Source organism: Arabidopsis lyrata, assembly GCF_000004255.2.
Source record: "Arabidopsis lyrata subsp. lyrata unplaced genomic scaffold ARALYscaffold_1, whole genome shotgun sequence".
In the NCBI taxonomy this organism is placed as follows: Eukaryota; Viridiplantae; Streptophyta; class Magnoliopsida; order Brassicales; family Brassicaceae; genus Arabidopsis; species Arabidopsis lyrata.
Genome location: NW_003302555.1, coordinates 5,615,895 through 5,631,523, shown reverse-complemented (window position 1 = coordinate 5,631,523; position 15,629 = coordinate 5,615,895). Strand labels below are relative to the sequence as shown.

At 32.5% G+C, this 15,629-nt stretch overlaps 4 protein-coding genes across 6 annotated transcripts; 3 read left to right on the top strand and 1 right to left on the bottom strand.

Annotated features, from left to right (window-relative positions):
* Positions 1–765: 765 nt before the first annotated feature.
* Positions 766–2,693, bottom strand: LOC9328811 (zinc finger protein JAGGED-like). 2 transcript variants are annotated; one of them, XM_021015284.1, is made up of 4 exons: positions 2,605–2,693; positions 2,427–2,533; positions 1,885–2,167; positions 766–1,783 (listed from the first exon to the last, which is right to left on the bottom strand). In XM_021015284.1, the coding sequence occupies exons 3-4, from the start codon at positions 1,983–1,985 to the stop codon at positions 1,453–1,455; spliced, it is 432 nt and encodes a 143-aa protein (XP_020870943.1). In that variant the 5' UTR covers positions 1,986–2,167; positions 2,427–2,533; positions 2,605–2,693; the 3' UTR covers positions 766–1,452. The 2 variants fall into 2 exon arrangements, with proteins under 2 accessions (XP_020870943.1, XP_020870944.1); XM_021015285.1 differs by lacking the exon at positions 766–1,783 and having other exon boundaries at positions 1,988–2,167; positions 2,605–2,687.
* A 1,628-nt stretch (positions 2,694–4,321) lies between these two features.
* LOC9328810 (pectinesterase inhibitor 5) lies at positions 4,322–6,459 on the top strand. The gene is made up of 2 exons (XM_002892702.2): positions 4,322–4,964; positions 5,777–6,459. Exons 1-2 carry the CDS (start codon positions 4,758–4,760, stop codon positions 6,137–6,139), a joined length of 570 nt encoding a protein of 189 aa, XP_002892748.2. The 5' UTR covers positions 4,322–4,757; the 3' UTR covers positions 6,140–6,459.
* Positions 6,460–9,556: 3,097 nt separating this feature from the next.
* Positions 9,557–11,424, top strand: LOC9328808. 2 transcript variants are annotated; one of them, XM_021014892.1, is made up of 4 exons: positions 9,557–9,721; positions 10,293–10,456; positions 10,535–10,598; positions 10,704–11,424. In XM_021014892.1, the coding sequence occupies exons 2-4, from the start codon at positions 10,302–10,304 to the stop codon at positions 11,004–11,006; spliced, it is 522 nt and encodes a 173-aa protein (XP_020870551.1). In that variant the 5' UTR covers positions 9,557–9,721; positions 10,293–10,301; the 3' UTR covers positions 11,007–11,424. The 2 variants fall into 2 exon arrangements, with proteins under 2 accessions (XP_020870551.1, XP_020870552.1); XM_021014893.1 differs by lacking the exon at positions 9,557–9,721 and having other exon boundaries at positions 9,994–10,456.
* A 1,884-nt stretch (positions 11,425–13,308) lies between these two features.
* LOC9328807 lies at positions 13,309–14,742 on the top strand. The gene is made up of 3 exons (XM_021014805.1): positions 13,309–13,528; positions 13,943–14,148; positions 14,334–14,742. Exons 1-3 carry the CDS (start codon positions 13,427–13,429, stop codon positions 14,590–14,592), a joined length of 567 nt encoding a protein of 188 aa, XP_020870464.1. The 5' UTR covers positions 13,309–13,426; the 3' UTR covers positions 14,593–14,742.
* Positions 14,743–15,629: the final 887 nt, after the last annotated feature.

The following is a 15,629-nucleotide window of genomic DNA, read 5'->3' as shown; positions in this document are numbered from 1 at the left end:
ATAATCTAGATAGATGCACACCTATCTTGTGATGTTATGTCACTACTTCAATGTTTTTATTTTTTATGTATGTGCTTATATAGTATGCATTTATTTTCAATGTGTTTTTGTTTTTTGGGTAGATGTGAATGATTGATGATCACTAGTTCACTACATGTGTTTATTAGATTCATCTTAGGATCATATTGCACATTTACAAGTACATGCATGTTAATTTTTCTCAAAATGGAACAAAGAAAGGAGTGTACACATATATTCACAATCAAAAGGAGTGGGTATACATAGGTATATAGGAGTAGAGTAGAGTTGAAATTGAGGAGCAAAACTATGAAATGGTAAAAGCTGATTTAAGGGAATAGGGTTTGTAATCGACAGAGTACTGAAAACAAAAGAAACTTAACTGCATCAATGAGTCCTTCCACAGTTGTGTCTATGACTCAGACTCAGACCAACTTATCTTTTTAATAAGTTTAACTTATTCTCTCATACACATATCTATATTGATCCACTCAATCTCTCTCCCTTCGCTTTCTGATTATTTATTTATTTTTAAATATGCATATGCCTCTTGGGAAGACTGTAAATACAATCTAGGGTTTAGCCTTCTTTCACAAAACCATGATATGTTTCTTCTTTTCATGTATAGCTCTTTTTTTTCTCCTTTTATCACACAAACATGCTTGAGCTTTGATATCATATGTTCTCTCTCTCTCTATCTCTTATTGATCACTACTTTTGAATGATTTACATGATACGAAATGAGTTTTTTAGTTTAGGTGTTGGATTTTCTTAGATTTGCAATGTAATTTGAATGTTTTTTTTTTCTTGTTTACACGAACTATTGTGCCTAGAGTACACCAAATAAAAACCGATTTATTTCATATTCTTTTTCACAAGACCTCTACGTATAATCTAACGATGAATTGGCTAACATAAAGATAATCCAAATATAAAGACGATAGAAAAACAATTGTTTCAAAAAATATAAAAGATTGATCTCCACAGCAAATAGTGGACGAGTTAGTTAGAATTCAACTAGTTAATGTCCAGATCTGACTTGATCTTTCCTCTCTCTAGTCACTCCAGTTCTATTTTTTTCACCGGAGGGAAAAAAACATATATAGAACGATAAAACACCCTAGGTATAGTCTCACAAAACAGCTCCAAGACAAAAAGTAGATGATAAGAAAAAAACAAAATAAAAATAGATAAAAGCTGCTCCTACATACATATACAATCTTCTTACATAGCCCCAAACAACACACGCCCTCTCCAATTTGCATTTCACTTTTTGTCGTTTTCAATTACTTTGTCATGTCTCTTTCAATATTCCCACAAAACTATCTATAAAATTTAGACACTTGATGGATATATTAAAGTCTAACATTTAATAAAAATCCAAATTTGAAAAGAAAAATCCAAAAAAGAAATACATTTTCCATTTTTTTATTATTATAGCCCATGATGTGGAGGTAAAGGTAGAGGAGCAACTCTAGAACCATTAGCCACTGGTGCTCCGATGAAAGTGTAACTCGAGTCAGCTAGTGCACGAGCACCGCAAACGCTATTGGTTAGGATTTGGTGATGTGAACCGTTGTTGCCTAGATAGTAATCGTTGGTGTGATGGTGAGGAAACGGTGGTGACGGAGGAGGATAAAGAAATGGTGGCTGCAGCTGGAGGGCGGAGGAAGAGGCGGAGAAGGAGCTAGAGAAAAGTCTTGGTGGATACATCATTGGTTTGAATGATGTTAGGTCTCCTATATGCACATCTCCTTGATGATAACTATATAGAATTATATCAAATTGTTAATTACAATGATATTTATAGTAAGATCAAATGTAAAATGAGTTAAACCTTGTTTAAGAAAATAGAAAGTAAAATACCTAAACGATGGAAGTCCTTGATGAGGAGGAAAGCTATCGTTGCGAAGAACAAGTTCACGAGCTTTGTTTAGTGACTCCGTCTCTCTTTCTAAATTCACCATTAAACCCAAATCAATAAACTACAAAATTTATGTGTATATACATAATATAGAGAATAGAGGGATCTTGCCTTGACGGTGGCGGTTCATGTGGCCACCTAGAGCTTGAGATTTGAAGAACTTTAGTGAACAAAATCTACATTCATACTCTTTCCCGTCTTTGGTTTGCTTCTCTCTAAACCCTCCTACTCAATAATAAAGATTAATAGCTTAATTAGATTTATCTAAATTAATACTTATATGTACGTCTAATGATTAGATCAAAGCTTTTTTGGTTTCCAAACCTTAATTTACTATTATGGAGTTGACTCTAGTATCATATTTATTACAAAACATGCACTCACCCAAAGCAGAAGGTGGGGATATTAATTTAACTATTTATAAAATTTTATTCAAATAAATTAAAGAAAAAGGGAGAGTAGAATAAACTAGAGTAGTGTGTACCAGAAGAGGAAGAGGAAGAGGAGCCTTCTTCAAAGAAAGGGAAAATGTCTCTAGAAGGATCATCAGGTAAGTTATTAAGATCTAAAGTGTTATTATCATCAGCTCTCCTGCAATTTTTTTACATTTTTAAATTTTAGAATCAGATTTAGTTAGAGAGATAATGAGAGAGAGAACATACATGGTTACCAAGAAGACAGGAGAGGAAGAAACTTGTAAGGATAAAGACTTGATGGAGTGAAGATGGAGATAAAGAGAGCTTTGTGAAATTTCTTTTAATCAGTTTCTCTTTCTCTTTATTTCTCTCTTTAGCAATGAGAACATTGAGCATGGAACTCAAAGTGGAAGGCGTTGTGACTTTTATACATGCAAGAAGCTTGTGGGGACTTTATGGGTCAAGGTATCCCTAATTAGTATATATAATGGTCAAATTCATATATACATATAACAAGTCCAATATCAGAAAATTTATTGTTAATAATTTTGTGTGATATTATATCCAATTGATTTTTTATTTTTACTTTACTTAGAAATAAACACAAACTTAAACATAAATATCTCCATTTCTTAGAACATTTAGCAATTTCTGTGTTTTGTGAGCGATAGTACTTGGATCGGACCAAATGTTTAGTTTGCTATAGCTTCTGACTAAGAAGAAACATAACGAATCTTGTAATAATGATTTTCTTGCAAATTCATTCACAAAAAAATATAAGACTAACCATAGGATTACAAATGAATAAAACTAAATTATGTATTGCATCATGAAATTGATCTAATTTTAAGCTAAAGATCAAATTCCAAAACCTATCTTTTCTCTAGTCACTGTCGAATTCACATATAATAACTGTAGAGTCAGTACGAGTTTCAATTAAAATCTCACAGTTCCAAGAAAGAAAAAAATTGAACGTTCTTTTAATTTTTGTCGAATCTTTTCAGACCACCTATTTTTTTTGGAAATTAAGAAAGAGGCAGCCTCTAAATTAGCAAATTCACATTCATATCAAATAAAAAAAGGGTATCTATTAATACTCACTCCTTTAGAAGCAGAAAAGAATTTACAAAGAAATGTAAGAGAAACCCTAAAATTTAGAGATGAGGCTGAGGCCGTAGTCATTACTCATTATGATCTCTGAGCTAAAGGTTGTCGTTACATTGGTCCCCTCAGAAATATTAAAGCTTCAGTAATCACCAAACTTAACCTAAGTAGATTTGTTTCCATTCTTTTTTGAAAAATAGGATGTTTTGCAAAGCCCATAGGCCCAATGGCTAACTAGTCCAATAGTTAATATCTAGTAGAACCAAAATTGAACAAGAGGAGTTGAACCAAAGACTAAACATCAAATTGGTCAAACAAACGAAAGCCAAACATCTTACTCTTATAAAAGTCGACTTGAAGAACTTAATAACACCACAATGCTGCAGCAGAAGGCTCAACAAAACAAAAGCACACAGGGAATTGGGAACCATCAATAACACACATCAAAACTAAACAAAAAGTTACGTATACTAGATAAAAATCAAAAGGCTAGCTGAAACAGGGCATGATAATAATCTATGTCATCTTGCAGCTTCGTATTTTTATAAACCTAAAATATATTGTCATTCTTATTTTCTTAGTATTGTCATTTCACACCGTCGTAATATTTATATACCTAAAAAAATATTGTTTTTGATATCACCGTCATTTTTATAAACCAAAAAAAAATTTGGTCATTATTATTTTCTTAATTGTGTCACTACACACTTCTGTAATTTTTAAAAATCTTTCTTGTCATTTTAGTTTCCGTAATTTTGTCGTTTTGCATTGCCGTTTTTTTATTTCCAAGCACTGCCTTCAACTTTTATAAACCTAATAAATATTGTTATTGGTTTTTTTTTTTTTTTTTTTTTTTTTGAACTAAAAAATATTGTTATTGTTAATCTCTCCTAAAGTAGTAAAGTCTATTGTCGAAGTTTGTTATATATGCTCCTCCAAAATTTGCCAAAGCTTTGGAAAACAAAATATTGACATTGACATGAATCGTTGATTTCGGTCAAAATAAGGTTTAAGTAGAAAGTAGTTTCCTCCAAATTATTCTTAAACCCGGGTAATTATACGGTTTCTCAATATATTGGACTTTAGTTTTCTTTAACACCTATATATAGCGTTATAATCTAAACATTAAACTGCCATTAATTATTGTTACTATTTTAATGTGCTACCATTCAACTATTTAAGGAATCTCATCCATAGACAATTATTAACGTTTTTAACTTTCAATTTAACTATAAATAAAATCTTTGAAACACAAAAAAATAAAAATAAGATATACGTTTAATTTGTTTCTCAATATGGCCACGATGCTAAAAAAACACATAAATTTTGTTTCATTGTTATTATTAGTGCTCTTTGCATTCCTAAAATCAAATGCAATGCCAATCAAAGACGTATACAGTCTTTGCAAGGAATCGTCTGAAGTAGATTTCTGCCTGAAATACATTGGGTCGGACAAACGTATAGTAGCCGCACGCGACTTCTATGACGTATTTTTAATCGCGGTATGTTAGATAGTTACTAATATAACAATTTCCATTAATTTTTTTCTTTCTTAGTTATGCAGAAATTCATGTGGTAGAAACTAGGATTAAAAAATATTTTCATAACATTAATGATTTAATTTAGATTTAATTAAGAAAACTGAATAATTGTAACCACAAATCAAAGTAATTGCTAAAAACTAACATCCGTTAAAGTTACAGAAGGGAACAAATCACAAATATTAGATTTGAAGACGCAAATATTTCCTCTACTTTGGTCCATGCATGTTTAACATATACTATATAGATAAATAGATATAAATTAACTATATTTAAAAAAATAATTTTCATTAAATTAATTACAGGACTATTGAAACTTTATAAATCAAGAAAATACTCTATACACAATAACTTTTGATATAAAGCTGAGTTTTGTTTTAATTTCATGTTAGTAATTTCTATTTTAAACTTTATAAATCAAGAAAAAAAAAAAATATATATATATATATATATATATATATATATATATACAGTTTAAAAAGCAAAATATTTGGTTCAATGTGTGACTATAGCTTGGTCACATATATTACAAAAGAAGAAGCAAAATATTTGGTTCAATGTAAATAAACTTAGGGATAATAGCGGATTAAACTTAGAGATATTGATAATGGATTGGATTAATAGTAGAAAATTGTAACCTCAACATTTCTTGTATTATTAAATGGCATCCAAAATACTAGCTAGAATATTTTAGAAAAATTGTAGTTTATTAATACTCAACAAAAAACAAATACATTTTATTTATTTATTTATGATTGAAACCTTCTTGTCAGATATCTAGGACCCAAATTATAGTGGACACTGGACTCTTGGTTATCAGCGGTGAAGATACCCGTAAAATTTATAATGGACCATTTGAGAAGAATTTGGTCGTTGTATGTGAGAAAAAATACAAGATCGCGGTCAATAGTTTTCAGAAGGCTCGAGTAGTTGGAGAGAAAAAGTCAAAGTCATTAGCGGACCGTACCGAAATGTCCCAACGCACGGAAGCTGGCTTTGAGGCTGTGCTTGATTGCGAAGACGCATGGACATATGATCAGGAACGTCCACGAGTGTCTCCTGTTGTTTACTATTACCATAAAGTTCGAAAACTAATTAAAATCACTCGTGTTATTATCAAAAGGCTTAACGCCTAGCTAGTTGTATTGTCACTTGGTATATTATTTGTTTAGGTTAAATGAATAAGACTTTTTTTGAAGTTTTTGATAATTCTCATCATAAATGCATGCAAAACATGACGTTTTAAACTTTCGACGCAATTATGGGATACATGACCTGAATGAGATTTGCAAGTCGGGAGATCTAAAGAGACTAAACTTGTATATTTGAACTAGGTGGAAATATATACATGACAATTGACAACTTATTTCTATAAATTGTATATTGCACAATGCCATCCATTTTATAAATCTAATTAATATTGTCAATGTTATTTCCATAATTTTTTATTACCCACCGCCGTCATTTCTATAAATTCCAAAAATTTTGTCATTACTACTCCATCCGTTTCAAAATATAAGGCGTTTTAGCTAAAAGCATGCCGATTAAAAAGATCTACTTTTTAAAAGTTCAGCCAATCATAAAAGAGACTGCATAATAAAAATAATCATAAAATATTAAAGTAATATATAATTTGCATAGAAACTTGAAAACGATTTATATTTTGAAACAAAAAAGTTTCTCCAAAATGCCTTATATTTTGAAACGGATAGAGTATTTCCGTAATTTTATCATTTCACACCGCCGTTATATACACCACCGTCATATCTATATTCCTAACGAATATTGTCATTGTTAGTTCCGTAAATAAATTTTACTACTGATCGCCGTTATTTTTATAAACTTAAAAAAATTAGTTACTTCCGTAATTTTATCATTTTGCACCGCCGTTTTTGTATAAACCTAATAACTATTGTCATTGTTGTTTTCCTAAATTTTGTATTATGCATCGCCGTCATTTCTATATTATTCTTAACAAATATTTTATTATTTTTATATTGCACCGCCTTCATTTTTATGATATTTTTTTAAAGTTATTGAAAATAAAGGAAAAAAATTTATATAGTTAAAAAAAATTCTAATTTATATTTCACTCAAAATGTCTTATTTCAGTAAATGTAACATCGAATTTTCTTCAGTTTAGTTCTGATATTGTTTATAAGCACAATAGCACTACAGTTTGATTAAAATATGTTAACGAAAAATCAGATTAAATCCCTAAATAATGAAACTCTCTCAGGCACAACTATCGAAGAGCAAATTCTGAATCTGATTTCCGACGCCGGTGGAGCCGTTGCTCGCCGGCGTCGGGATTTCGCAAACCATCTTTTACTCTCTTTTCACAATCGTTTTATAACTTTTTGTTACCTTCCCGACCATCACCGCCCTCTCACTTCGATTTCAGTTCTAGTGGTCGGAGATCTTTTAAACACGCTTTCAAGGACTTCAAAGCTTCACCGGTCTTCTATTCTGGTGATACCTTATTCCACCCTCCACCGGTCGACATGGTCGCCGGTGAGATCTATTTCCAAAATGTGGAAGCTCGGATTTCCGGTAAAGATGGCTACAACTCGAACCTCTCCAGTTTCTCACCTTCCGGTGATGACATCTTTGAAGCTGATGATAAATCTTCATGCGCTATCGACAAACCCATAAGTTCTCTCCTTCCGCATCCAGCTTTACACCCGCCGTCGGAAAAGATCTCTTCCCCGACGAGCCCTTTGTTACACGAACCCTCCCACTCCGCCGCTCTCGAGATCTATCCCAGCAAGCCGGAGATCTTCCCAGCTGTTGATTGCCGCAATTCCGTCGAGCCACCGCCTCATACACATCTCTACGGTTGAGAAATTAGGGTTTACTGACTTGGCCCAGGTTTGGGCCTGTGGCAAGATGGGCCTGGTTATATTTCAGCCCAACCCTTTTAATTTTCTCTCCCACATCCAGACATTTTTCAAGCCCTTTAACCTGAAACGTAACATAGTTTTTACAACTCTTTGGGCTGAAATCAATTTTATAACAATATTTCGATCAAGCCATTTAATCTACTGTCAATCATATCTACTGATTTGTGATGGCTCAAGATCAGTTTTCTTCTTTATGAAGAAACATTTTTTACAAACTTCCTCCTTTATGGAGAGATCACTTCCGCAACCCTCCTCAGCTTTGGAGAGATCACTTCCCCAAACCACTTTCCGAGGTAGTCATGGCATGATTGGAATGTTGACACTGGATTTGATGTTTCCCGACTCCACTATTTCCTCCCATGAGGAGAGACATGGCTTTAACTTCCCCTTTGTTGAAAGAGAGACCTTTTCTGCTACCATCCCTCAATGGCGAGGTAAATTTCTAATGTGCCTCCTCCTGAGATGCTTAGGTGTGTCCCAAAACACTTTGTTTTCTCGGGTGACTACCTATGCGAGACCGGGAGCACTTTTATACCCTTTTTCTTCACTCATACTCACGGACACTAACCTTCACGGCATCTCTTTGCTTGGTTCGGGAACTCTGCATACAATTGTGTGGTTTCGAATCCTCCTCTTCTTCGACGACTTTGGACTTTGGATTGCGAGATTTTCATCTCATCCTTTTTGCGACCTCCCTTTTCAGGGAATGAGTGCTTATGCACTTCAGGCGCATTATTGGAAGTATAAAACTGCTTGGAGTCTTTTGTATTCCTTGCGGCAATGGTTATCATGGAGCTTGGCATTCTGGAAAAGGACAGCCCTCCGCATCGACAAGAATCCTTCCTTCGTGGTGGAACTCTCTATCACTAGTTTTTCTATTTCTTTTGTTGTAGCTCTTCAATCTAGTTATTTGTCTTATTGTATTAAGGTCTGGATGTTGTTTTGCTCTCGAAGCAACATACCGTGGGTATCTATCCTCCTATGTAAGTTTATTGGTCTACGTTCCTCTCCTCCTAGAGAGGAGTTTGTATGTCTTTAACTTAATATATTGGAGTGTTTGATGTAAACAAAAAAAAAAAAAAAAAAAGATTAAAATATTGAAAAGCGAGAGATTGTTTCCTTAACATCTTGATATTTATTTATGACGTAACAAAGTAACAGTTTATAAAGCTTTTCTTAAAAATATATATATATATATATTCATAGATATGCCATAAATTTTCAATAGACAAATGTCAACATGCAGTAAACTGAAAAGAAGAATCCATCTTTCTGTAGTTAATTAATTAGTTATGTACATAAAATAACAATTCTATTAGCAAATCTTTCAATTCTCCAAATGGTGACTAGTGATTAGTGTGATAAAGTAAAAAAAGAGAGATTTCAATGTAAATTAAAATATTGATATATATCGTCGGTGACATTAATAACCACTGAAAGATATTTACGAGGACAGAGTCTGGTTAGGCACCGCCTTCCTTTGTTCCAAAAAAAGGCAAAAATCTAAACATTGAAACTTAAAGCTAAAATTAAATCCAATTTATGTAACATTTGTAATAATTAAATTAAATTTATAAGTAAAGAATTAAATATTTGTAGCTAAAAAAAAGCGTTTTGCTCTAACACAAACAATTATGCCTTAATAGAAATTCAGAAAAATAAATAAATAAATACTGATTCCATAGCATTTGTTGTCTGCAGGTTCTCTCTTTCCCTAACCTAAAAAACCATTAGACTCTTCTTCTCTCTTTCAGATCTCTCTCTTCTTCTTCTGCTCAAGCTAAGAACGATCTCTGCCTCTTCTTCCACCTACAGGTATCTCTCAATTTCTTTTGAATTTCGGATCTGGATCTCAACTATCTCTCAAGATCATCGTTGTGTTTTGCGTTTATGATTATCGTATAATTTGGATCTTGAAACAATTCTTTTTCGAATTCTTGAATTCTTTATGTGTTTTACCTCAAAAGCATCAGTTTTCATTTTATGTTAATTCTTGATCATCTTTATCACTGTTTAATTTAAGACTTTTTCTCATTTTTCTTTGTTTTAGAGTTTAATTATTCTTGAAAAAGAAGAAAAAATCTGTCTCTCTCCGCTATAATGGAAAACATTACTGTATTTTATTAAAATAAAATAAATTTAGGTTGAATTTTTGTCAAGTGGCTAATTCCTTACCATTCTTTATTTTACTCTTAATTAATTAATTAATCAACCTTAATAAAATTAATTAAATAATTCTCTTATGACCAGATCTCCATAAGAAACACGTTACCATTTGACCACCTCTTCTCTCCTTCCCTTATCTTTTTTATACTATTATTTATACAACAATTTTATTAACATCTTCTTAATTCACTATTTTGTGTGTTTGATTGATTCTTTGAAGCAACCAAAGATGATGAACAGCTGTGGAATCCAACAAAACGCTTTTGAAGAGATGAAGAGAAACGCCGTCGTTTCTGATCGGAGAGACGCCGTGATTTGTCCTAAACCTCGTCGTCTTGGTGTTCTTAATCACCACTCTTCTCGATCTCTCCGATGGCAACTCAAGTAAGACACTTTTCTTGATAAAGTTGGTAACTTTGTTGAGACAAATACTAAAAGCCATCAAATTTATTGATTTTGCAGTCATCAGATGGAATCATGTGAATCGAATTCACGAAGTGAGATTTTGGATTTCATCCTCACAAAGGTATATATATGATTCAATAACAATCCTTTTGCTTTTGCAGCTGATTATTTGATTGAATTGATAGCTAAAGTTTGGTTTTTTATTGTTATGTGATGATATTTTCAGGGCGGTGGTGAACAAGATGAGACGAGGAGGGTGATGACGCCGCCTTTGTTCTTCACAGGGTCACCACCAAGTAGAGTTTCTAACCCATTAACAAAAGATACACTTTTTCGAGAAGAGCTTCTCGTGGTGGCTTCTCCGACTCCATCGACTCCACGAGCAACCAAACCGCAGCCACCGTCTTCTCCAAGGAACGGCAGTTGTGTTATGGCGGCGACGAGTTTCGGGAACAATCCCGTGGTTCGTGTTGTGGGATTCGATTGTGACAGACGCAGAAGCAACCGGAGCATTTCGACTCTTGCATAAAGAGTAGTCCAATATGCATATATATATATAACAGAGAGGGAATTAAAAGGAACAACTAAGAAAGGTTTAGGAATTGATTATGGATTATGTCGGAGGGTTTTGTTGGTTTAAATGTGTAAATATGTTGGAAAACAAAAAGTGGGGGATTTTAAAAGGGATTGTTATAAATTTTAGGGTTTTGGGTGTCCATTTTCTAAAATTTTGTAATTAAAAGGGGGGAGAAAAGAGAGTGGTTAATTTGGTGTCTTTAGTGAAAATAAGAGCATATAGTGTAATATCTTCCTTATTGTATAACAAAAGGAAAGGCTCGAAAGAGTTTTGAAATGTGAAGATATCATTTCTACCCTTTTATTTTTCTGTATTGTCTCTTTTGTACAGATGTAAATTTTTAAAGGAGTTGATCATTTTTGGAGTCTTATTAGTTCTTGTTTTGTGACAAACATTAGTGATGAATTGCGTACTAACATTATTTTTGTGATGAATTGTGTACTTTCATATTTCAAGATCATTTTATTTCAGTATACTTGATATCGTGAAATCTTGTTATTCTTGTGGCAATGTTTCTCAAGGTAGCTAGCGGTTTAGCATGGTTAGTTTTTCACGAGTTCGAGTGGTTTATTTTTAGAGTGAAAGTCATTATCTTTAGGGTCTTTAGACATTTTATATATATATATCTTTGTAGTATTTTAATTTACATTTTGATCTTTGTCCGGGTGTTGTGCTTTGCTAGAAACATATCAACTCGTGTATCTTTTACTCCCATGTAAGTTCAATAGTTATGTTTGATGCTTCTTGTAGGAGAGTCTCTTGCCTACAACTTAATGAATAGAGTTTTGAATTTTGATGTAAGAAAAAAAGTATACGTGATACGGTGGTTTTACTATTTTTACCATTTACGATGTTACTTAAATTTAAAGAACTGTTTAGTAAAGTAAAAAAGTTATAGTTACGAAATTCGTCTAAATAAAATACTACATACGATAATTAAGTGATTTAGCTAAATTTTAAAGATTATATTTCTTCCAAACGATTTGTATTTGTAATACATTTAAATATTTCAGATAATTTAACAAAATACAAGTTATCAACATTGGCGATATTTCAACAATTGTTTTTTACGTGATTAATGCGTATATAGTTTTATCTATGGAAGTATAATATGTAAACAAAGTAGTCATAATTTTTCAAGAGTTTAAAGATTTGCATTAATTATTGTGGATAATTTTGCTGAATACTACATATTATCAAACATTATCGAGAGAATAATTTTTTGCATACGTGAATGATTATTCAAAAATAAAGTTACAACGATATTTATTCGAAAAAGAGAACAATATAATAACTTTAAATTTTTTGAAAGTTACAACGATATTTATTCGAAAAAGAAAACAATATAATAACTTTAAATTTTTCGTCTAACATAATTTGCATATCTTTTGCAAGTATTTGGGAAGTTATTAAGTTGGAAAATTAGTTTCGTCATAGAGTTTGCTTCAAATAGATGGCGATTTTTTTTTAGGGCTAATAGATTGCGATTATAAATCAAGAAACTATATATCTCTTTTAGTCATATAATTTACTTTTGACAGATTGCGATTACAGTAAAAGAAACAAACAATGTACATAAACCAATAAAGAAAGCGTTAATTAGAAGAAATATGTACATACATGGGCAATGGTTATGGTACGGACCAGCCAAGTGACATGAGGACAACTCATTATTTCTCTGTCTCCCGATCTATATTTCGTTTCGATTCTTTTTGCTTACAGCTTATAAATAAATAAATAAATTTTGTTTCGCTTTTAATGTGTCAATCAAACCAAAAGATTCGTCAAACTTTGTGGCCGGAAATCTCGCATGCTTTATTCTAAAATTCATTGATTTGTTTTTATAAGTATCAATTTAAATAAACTAGTGAAGACAAAAATTAACAGATAAATCTCACTCAACAAAACATGACATGTAACTTTCACCTGGAATAAGACAAAAGATGTACTATGCTGAGATTTTTTGTATCAATTCGCAATTGTATGAAACAATCTTATTATTCTTAAAACCCTTCTTAAATTGACTCTCGTATAAGTCAAACCTATTAGGCTTACCCTTAAGGCCTTAACTTAAAAGGAAAATATTTGAGCTTTTTGAGCCCATTAAGCCCATCTCTTTATAAAAATTGCCTTTTACATTCTTACCCTTTTAGCTTTTTCGAAAAAGGAAACTACAAAATTCAAAAAGCTTTCCCACGCGCCTCACACTCCGCGTGAAGCTTTTGTTTGTTCAAACGTGACGAACACGCGCTAAATCACGCGTGTTCTTTATTTCATCACTGCTCGTGTTTTTCACTTTAACTCGTTTCCTGCTCTCTCACTCCTCCCTCACCACTTCGTCGTCTCTGCGAAAGTCTCTTTGGTCGGAGATAATGGGAGAAGGGAAGGCCTCGACTCTGGTTTTTATCCTCGTCGTCGCTCTGAGTTTAGTTGCCTTCGGCTTCTCTATCGCCGCCGAGCGCCGCCGTAGCATCGTAAATTCACTCTTCTCTCTCTCTCTGTTCCACTTTGTTTCTCTCTTCTAGGGTTTTTGTTCTCTTATGAAATTTGATCTTGAATTCTAATGCTTTCTTAGGTTATAATATTCAATAGGCTGATGCTACTGAAAATTTCTATTTCTGAATTTGTTTCGTAGATTTAGTAACGACTAATGGTGCCTCTAATTTAAGTTCTTGATTGAATCAATTCAGAATCAAGAATTTATCTTTTATAATCTCTGTGAAATTTAGGGAAATCTTGACACTTTGAAAGAACCATTTAAGACCATGTGTTTATGTTTTTGTAGACTGAGAGACTAGAGAAACATCTATGTAACTAAGCATAAAGATTGAGAGTTATAAGCTGTTGTGATAGTTCTTAAGGTCTTTCTTTCTCTGTTTTTGTGGCAGGGGAAGTCTATACAAGACCCAATAACGAACACAACGTTCTGCGTTTATGACTCAGATGTAGCCACTGGTTATGGAGTTGGAGCTTTCCTTTTCCTTCTCTCAAGTGAATCATTGCTTATGGGTGTTACCAAATGCATGTGTTTTGGAAGACCTTTAGCTCCTGGAAGTGACCGTGCTTGGTCTATTATCTATTTCATCTCTTCTTGGTGAGTCACATTAGCTTAAACATCTCTAAAACAATGTATATATCTTCAAGTTTAGCTTCCTCTTGAGTCTTGATATATTGAAAGAGGTTTAGAGTTATTTCTGATTTTGAAGCTTTGACATATCCATGGAGCACAAGTTTTGTCTCTAAACACAATATGGGATGTCCAAATTTGACAATTTTCAGGATGACATTTCTGGTAGCAGAAGCTTGTGTAATAGCAGGAGCAACGAAGAACGCCTACCACACAAAGTACTTAAGCTCGCAAACATTTTCGTGTGCATCACTTAGGAAAGGAATTTTCATTGCAGGAGCAGTGTTTATAGTTGCCACTATGGTTCTTAATGTCTACTACTACATGTATTTTACCAAGTCTGTCTCTTCGCCGCCTGCTCACAAAACAAACCGCTCTGGTTCCAATATCGGTATGGCGGGTTATGCATAAACGTCCTAAAAAGGAAATGGTTTGTCATTTGCATTGTAGATGTAAGAAAGAAAAGAGATTGTTGCATTGTTACAACACTTGGTTACTACTCTATATCTTTTGCTTATATATTTCTACTTATTTATGAAAATTTTCGTTATTTTTTCTCAATTCAATAGGCGATTTTCAATCGCAAGTAATGCATGTTTGTATTTGTCTAGATTTGTAATCATAAAAGCTATGTAAATTTCGATTATCAATTGTCTCAACCCCGAACTGTGGTTTGTGTACAATTGTCTAAAGGACTTCATAAAACGCATAGGGCTTCATAAAAAGGCTTTTCAAAGTTAGGCCCACGTTTAAAACTCCAAGTTTAGTGATTTTGCACGACTATCACTATCCACGTATTACGTCATTGCAGTTTGAGAATGGGTGTGGCTTGTAATTTTTTTGTCTTTCACAACAACTGACATATCAAAACCATTATAAAATATAAGAAGCTAGCAAATAAAAACGACATATTGACGCGGGGAAGAAATTGCTCAATTGACGTGGCTTTTATATTTTCGATACAAAATTGTTCAATCGATTTTCTTTTTTTCTCGGAGTACCAGTTTGAATTTATCCTCTAAATAAGATCATTTACTTTTTTAAAGAAAAAAAAAAGATCATTTACTTTTTTTTGTCTACATTTATAAGTCTCTCAAGGTGTCTTATCGTGAGGAAAATAAAATAAATAGAATAAAGTAGTTAAGTTATATTTATCTAATGTGACTTAGAGTTTTTTTGTGACCTATTTTAGTTATTATATCCTATTATTAAAATTTTACAATTACTAAAAAATAAGAAAAGATCTCCGGTATCAGCACAATTTGTTTATGACGATTTACGTGCCGTTTTGGTTAAACCTGTACTATCAAAAAATTTAAGAGCTGATTACAGAAAAAAAAATAGGTTGATAGGTTTAGTCAGAGAGCCGTACCAAGAAATTTTGATACCATAGGCAGAAAAATATGGTTTAATACATCAATAATATATAATTTAATTTTTTAATTTTT